This window comes from Peromyscus maniculatus, chromosome 21 (assembly GCF_049852395.1).
Source record: "Peromyscus maniculatus bairdii isolate BWxNUB_F1_BW_parent chromosome 21, HU_Pman_BW_mat_3.1, whole genome shotgun sequence".
NCBI classification, from domain to species: Eukaryota; Metazoa; Chordata; class Mammalia; order Rodentia; family Cricetidae; genus Peromyscus; species Peromyscus maniculatus.
In genome coordinates, this window is record NC_134872.1 from 3,429,233 (window position 1) to 3,436,216 (window position 6,984).

At 47.4% G+C, this 6,984-nt stretch overlaps 1 protein-coding gene across 1 annotated transcript; it reads left to right on the plus strand.

Moving 5' to 3' along the window:
• Positions 1–402: 402 nt before the first annotated feature.
• LOC102914628 (H-2 class II histocompatibility antigen, E-K alpha chain) lies at positions 403–5,570 on the plus strand. Its single transcript, XM_006997392.4, has 5 exons — positions 403–560; positions 2,921–3,166; positions 3,631–3,912; positions 4,449–4,617; positions 5,217–5,570. Exons 1-4 carry the CDS (start codon positions 479–481, stop codon positions 4,604–4,606), a joined length of 768 nt encoding a protein of 255 aa, XP_006997454.1. The 5' UTR covers positions 403–478; the 3' UTR covers positions 4,607–4,617; positions 5,217–5,570.
• Positions 5,571–6,984: the final 1,414 nt, after the last annotated feature.

A 6,984-nucleotide genomic window follows, 5' to 3' on the forward strand; every position in this document is an offset into this window, starting at 1 on the left:
TTCAATTTCTCTATCGATGATTCAGTGTCCCATAAAAGCAGCCTTCCCAGATGTCATACCCAGAGCCACAATCTGCATTTTCACATTAGTGATTTTTAAAAATCTATTCTATCATCACTAATGTGTTTCAGAATTTAGATTGGGACAGAAGAGTTTGTGTTTGACCAACATTCCCAAATTCTTGAAGTTTTCTTTTTGTTGTTCAGTTTGTCTAAAGACTCTATTTTTTGAATAAATGGAGAAATTTCTTCTTGAAGAGAATAATTTCTTGAAACGTTAAGTAGAGAATATGATATTAAATAGTGGGTTGCATAGAACCCGCTTGTTAGAGTCCTTTCCCTAGCAACAAATGTGTCAGCCTGAACAGCTTTTCTGATTGGCTAAAACTAAAGTGATTGGATTTCGATCCCTTTCTGTTCTTGTTAATTCTGCCTCAGTCTGTGATCTCCTCTGACCCCACCAAACACCCAAGAAGAAAATGGCCACAACTGGAGCCATGGTGTTAAGACTTTTCTTCATGGTTGTCCTGATGGGACCCCAGAAGTCATGGGCTATCAAAGGTAAGTGCTAAAGGACAGGAGACCATGAGGGTTTGGAGAAATGTGCAGTGGGCATCTGTAAGACATGTACGGTGGGCATCTGTAAGACATGTACAGTGGGCATCTGTAAGACATGTACAGTGGGCATCTGTAAGACAGTCTTTGGACTGAGAAGTAAGAATGACAAGCGCCTGTAAGTTTGAATCTGAGGGTTACAAAGCAGTTATAGTTTTGGGGAAATTCTTCCTTCCAAGTGAAGTATGTCAGACTTAGTTGAGCAAGACAAATAGAGGCCTTTGTTGCTGAGGACCACCACTTCACCAGAGGCCAGACTTTGGGGGCTATAGGGAAGTAGTTTTCCAAAGGCACCAACAAATCATATATCTGGGTTTTAATTTTTTTTAGGGATAATTAGAAGTCTCACACAATGTTGTGAAGATTAATTGAAAAAATATATGAGGAGCCCTGAGTGCTGTTCTTGCCTGAGTACATGGCAGTTCATTGTTGCCATGTGAACCCTGTTGTATCTCAGCCACAGACACTGTGTTGAAGATCATTAGAAAGAAAGTCATCAGGCCCCCACCCCCAAATCCACCCAGGAGGAGCGGCAGGGGCAGCAGGCACACTGATATGAAGTGTGTTTAACTCACTGACTCTTGGGGCAGGGGTGGGACACCCATCCCTCTGCGTGACACAGCAGACGTTATGGCGTCCAGGGTCACCGCCACTGGGCTCTGTTTACCAGAGAGCAGAAACAAGCGTTAAGTGGAGATGACGGACTAGACTCTGTCAACGTCTCCAAAGCCAGTGTTTGGTGCTGATGTGGACATTGTGTGAGAAGGGCTCTGCATCCAGAGGGACCCTGTAGATGGCCACAGGAGGAAAGGAGGTAAGTGGAAACTCAGCTCCAGCCACGCCACAGAGAGTATGGGCCTCTATTGCCCAAGGACTTAGAAAGGCAGCTGCTCTTCCTGTGGGGGCATCCAGAATATAGGTTTGTGCATCAAGGCAACTGAAAAGTAAATCCCTTGGTCAGACATTAAAATTATTCCTAAAGACAACAGAGAAGCAACGGTCTCCTCATCCCCCTTGCTGCTGTTTATTCTCCTTGTCAGTCATAATAGACTGTGTCCCAAAAAAGCTCACAGTCTAAGCAGTGTTTACATACAGGTCAAGTTTCAAAGCTATACCCCTTCTCACAGAGGAAGCCTTGGAGTGAGTGTAAGTGGTCCACAATATTGCAAGGTCTCTGTCTCAACCTTTAGGCACCTCAGGTGCCACTTATGTGTCTAAGGGTCTAGTCCTTGGTGTTTAAATCAGTTTCTGTCCACACAATGTCAGCAGTGTTTGTTAGAAGCCTGATGAGGTGCTAAGAAAGTTCTTGTCTCAAACCTATCCTGGTAGAACGGGACTCACACAGAGCTGTACCAGGACTCTGTGGAAACACTTGTGTTAAGTAGATAGAGATCTGCTCTGATCACAGGGTATGCAGAGGGATCTGATGTCACGACTGTGTTGGGTTCCAGAGTTCCTAATCCATCCTTTCAAACAACTCCAGAGAGTGCAGCATCAGGAGAAAGAGACACGCTGGTGTGCTGACCTAAGGTTACACCCGCACCACAGCACCAGGAAAGTTCCTTTCTTACGCAATGCAGCTAGATTCCAAAGTCATGAAGTCATTAAACATCCCCACTCAAACCTGTTTTCTGAATCAACTTGCCTCTCCCTCAAGGCTCAGGGGACATTATAGAAGAGGGGACAGAAAGAATCTAAGGGCCGGAGGATGGTGAGGGCTGCTGTGAGAGACTGTCTGTCAGACATGACATGGCTGTCACATACATGAATGAACTTGCAGTGGCTGTGGTTACCTGCATAAACCAGTTAAACAATCCAGCGCTGACGGGGGAGGGACTCTTGAGGCCCTGCCCTTGGTCGAGGAGCTGTTTACAGATGATGTCGACTGATGGAGAGTTACTTCTTTTTTGGTGTGTGTGTGTGTGTGTGTGTGTGTGTGTGTGTGTGTGTGTGTGTGTGTGTGTGTTGGGGGGTGGCCACTGGTAGGTGGCTCATGCTTCAGTGGGTGACCTCATATGCACACAGGGACAACACTAATTTGACCTGGGGGGTTAACAAAGAAGGCTGTGTCCAAGGCTGTGTCTTGCATCCGTCATCCATTTCCCTCTCTGACACAGCTCTCTGTTTCTCACCTCCCACTTTGCTCAGCACGAATGTCCATCACCCAGACCCGTCTCCTAACCCGCACTCCGTCCTCTGCTAACCGACTCGTCCAGCCCCAATCCATCACCTCCAACCCAAACACATGGGGGTTTTTCATCTCCCTCTCCCATTTCCCTCCCTAACTTCCTTTCCTTTCTTTTCAGAGGAACACACAATCATCCAGGCGGAGTTCTTTCTTTCCCCAGACCAAAACGGGGAGTTTATGTTTGACTTTGATGGTGATGAGATTTTCCATGTGGATACCAAAAATTCAGAGACCATCTGGAGACTTAAAGAGTTTGGACAGTTTGCCAGCTTTGAGGCTCAAGGTGCATTGGCCAATATAGCTGTGGACAGAGCCAACCTGGACATCATGATAAAACGTTCCAACCACACTCCAGATGTCAATGGTACTCACTTCTCCTCTGTATCACCTCCTCCCAGATGTGGGAACTCATAGCTTTAAAATAGATGCCTTGGAAATCTGTCTCAGGGTGTTCTGACTTTCCCTCCTGAGACCTAAGCTTGCTCGGTGCAGCAAACCCAATTCTCAGGCCACAGGCCCTGGGGATTTTAGAAATTTAGGCCTTTTTTGCTGTTTTAGTTTTGGCTTATCCATCCACGATCACTCACACAGTCGTTGCCCTGAGTCTGTCTACACTGGGGAAGCTAGGAACTGGGGTGGGTGTGGGTGGGTTGGTGGGTGGATATCGCACACCTCGATACTGACTCCAAAAGGTCAGAGCTGGATATTGGATAACATGACTCCTCAGGGCACAGCTGTCCTGAAGCACAACTGTGCCACAGGCCAGCATGGGGAGGAGAGGAACTCAGGGAGAGAACGAAAAGCTGATTTATGTTATGTCCCCTGCAGTGGCCCCAGAGGTGACTGTGCTCCCCAACAGTCCCGTGAGCCTGGGGGAGCCCAACATCCTCATCTGCTTCGTCGACAAGTTCTCCCCTCCAGTGGTCAATGTCACCTGGCTTCGGAATGGAAAGCCTGTCATCACGGGTGTATCAGAGACAGTGTTTCTACCCAGGGAGGACCACCTCTTCCGAAAATTCCACTATCTGACCTTCCTGCCATCCACCACAGATGTCTATGACTGCAGGGTGGAGCACTGGGGTTTGGAGGAGCCTCTGCTCAAGCACTGGGGTACGCCTCATCCCTTAGTTCACTTTAAGACTTCCTGCTCTGATGCTGGATTCTGGACCCTTAGCATCCATAGCGTAGGGATGGGAACACAGCTCAGTGGTAGCACACTTGCCTCACATGTGTGGCGCCTCAAATTCAATGTCCAGAACCCAAAACTAACAGAGTTTACAGTGTTTCATAACACTGATTGCAGTTTATACACCTCTGTTCTCTCCCCAACCAGGATCCTCCACTTTTGAGAGAAAAATGTATGTGTCTGAGTGCTTTGCCTCTGTGTGTGTCTATGCACCATGTAAGTGCCTGGTTCCCCTAGAGGTCAGAAAAGGATGTCAGATCCCCTGCAACTGGAGCTATGGACAGTTGTGAGCTGCCATATGGATGCTGGGGATGAAACCCAGGTCTTGTGCAAGAGCAGCCAGTCCTCTTAAATGTGAAGCCACCTCCCCAGCCCCAGAACTCACTTTCTTTATTACATCAGTCACCAACGCTACCCCCACCACAGTAACTGACAGCTCCCTTGTTTTATTTTTTCCCAGAGTTCGAAGAGCAAACCCCCCTCCCAGAAACTAAAGAGAACTTGGTGTGTGCTCTCGGGCTGTTTGTGGGTCTAGTGGGCATCATTGCTGGGGTTGTCTTCATCATCAAGGGTATGCAAAGACGCAATGCTGCAGAACGCCGCCAAGGAGCCCTGTGAGATGCCTGGAGGTAGGCTAGACATGGCCAGAGGCTGACAGATGTGCCTGTGTCTGAGGAGAGAAGGCAGAGGCAAGGGTGTGTGGTGCCTTTAAGAAAAGGGTGGGGAGACCGGTGCCTCTTAATCCCTTTTGTTGGAGCAGATCAAGCCGTAGCATTGGCTGGTATCCAAACCTTCAGGATCTGTGATCCCTTCCATGGCTGCTCCTGGACCACATTTTGAGTCTTAGAAATTTTCTTCAGCTCCCAAGGCCATTGACTCACATGAGAACAGTGCATCCTGGTGACTTGGGGAGTCTAGCCTCTGGGCTCAGCTACTTCTGAGCATGCAGCAGCCTCGGCTCCAGATTCTGAAGCCTTTGGATCCATGGCATGAACTGGAAAATGAGTAGCACTGACCTTTTAGTCTGAGAGACGCTTCTAAAGGGATCCAGGGGGAGGCGAGGCATGTTGACCTTTGTGCAAAATAGGGTTTGCAGTTCCTGTTGGGAACCCAAGTCAACATTTAAGGACTTTCCCAGAGTCAAATGATCAAGAGGGATGAGGGAGGAAGTGAGGGGCTCCGGGTACTTGTCCTGAACTCCCTGGTAACCATGTGTGTCCCACCACAGGCGATGCCTTCAATAGACGCTCAGTGAAGAAACTCGCTGTGACAGTGGCTGAGGTCCCTTTTCTCAGTTGTTCACCTCTGTGGGGAGACGCACCTCTGCAGCTTCCAGCCTTAAGCCTGGAGAATGGCTCTCTGGTCTAATGTCTGTCTGGGGCACTCTGCCTCCTTCCTGTCGCTGTTTTCTATTTTCCATCATTTACAGTCACTACGTAATTCCTGTGATGAATATCACGGGGTTCTTCCTCTTCTGTGGAACTTTCTGAGCACTGCATGGAGGTATCTTCGATCTACTCGTGGCTTGCTGTTTCTCCAAAGTGTATTTTTTTTTCTACAAATAAACATCCTGGATGAGTTATGAAGTGTTTTTTGTGTCTGAGCAAGTTCTTGGCGGGGAGGAGGAGTCCGAGGAACATGTGTATTCCCTCTAAGTCTGCATGTTGAGTACCTTTTACAAGCTCAGGGGTTAGTCAGAAACCCCAGGTTCACCAGGGTTTTAGGTATCTGCGGATGCTATTACTTGAAGACATTTCCTCATCTGACAAACCCCAGAACAGGGCTGCTGTACTCAAGATCAACGTGGGGGGAAGTCTGTGGGGAGCTGGAGGGGGACATGAAGGTGAATGTGACCCCCTCCCATTTTATACACATGTAAAATCCTCAAAGAAAGTTTTAAGAGATTCAGCATGCAAATAAGGACAACACTAACTGGACTCAGTATATATCTATGTGCACATGCTGTGTACATTTGCATGTGCATGTGCGTGCGTGAGTGCGTGCATGCGTGCGTGCGTGCGTGCGTGTGTGTGTGTGTGTGTGTGTGTGTGTGTGTGTATGTGTAGAAGTCATGAATTCTAAAAGTGGGAGGAAGTTGTTGAGGGATCATAGGAAGAGCTGGAGAAGAGAGGGAAGGGTGGAAATGATGTAAATATACAGATATAGTATACTTATGTATAAACTCCCCAAATAGATTTTTTAAAAGGAGAGATTCAGAATCGATATTTGGCTCTTGAGATGGCTTTTATCCATATCTTCAGGAAAATAAATCTCAAATCTGAGGGCCAGGCCTTGGATAACGAGGGAGAGAGAGAGGGGACAGCTGTGGGGGCAAACTGAAAAGATCCACGCATGTTACAGACCGCAACTACCCATCAGTGACCCCTGCTGCAGAGTCCTTTGCATTAGGAGATGGCCAGGAGACCTGAGGGCCAGGGGTGGGATGCTGTAGCTTGAATCTCAATAGTCTTATGTTTTGACAACTGTTCTCTGGATGATGGCGACATTTTGGGAAGTGGACCAGGTGAGTCTGGCCACAGAAGTAGGTCACTAGAGTAGGGCTGTTGAAGGTTTCACTCTGTCCGCCTCTCCCTTGTTCCAGCCTCACAGACTCGGCTTTCTGGTCTGATCCATTCAGTTCATTTCTGTTTCTATAACAAGCACCCAGACAAAAGCAGCTGATGGAAGATGGAGTTTATTTTTTGACAACTCCAGTTTCCAGCCATTACTGTGGTAAATTTCAGGGCAGAAACATAAAAGTGTTACATCCACTGTCAAGAGCAGAAAGATCAGATGTGGAAAGGAGGCGCTGAACTATTGAGAGAATGTTAGAAGCTTCAATCAAGTGACAATATAAGAATTTGTTCAGCAAGGCCAGAGTGTTTCAACATTTGAGAATCAGTTGATGCAATCCACATTAATTGAAAGATGGAGAAAAGCCTTTGATCACCTGGTTAGACTCAGAAAATGGACTGTGGTAGAATTTAACATTAAAG

What these genes read in the sequence shown, in the direction of transcription:
- LOC102914628 (XM_006997392.4), top strand. Translation starts at nt 479, where the DNA reads ATGGCCACAACTGGAGCCATGGTGTTAAGACTTTTCTTCATGGTTGTC. An exon ending in GAAGTCATGGGCTATCAAAG is followed by an intron (nt 561 to 2,920) that starts GTAAGTGCTAAA and finishes CTTTCTTTTCAG; the next exon opens with AGGAACACACAATCATCCAG. An exon ending in CCACACTCCAGATGTCAATG is followed by an intron (nt 3,167 to 3,630) that starts GTACTCACTTCT and finishes TGTCCCCTGCAG; the next exon opens with TGGCCCCAGAGGTGACTGTG.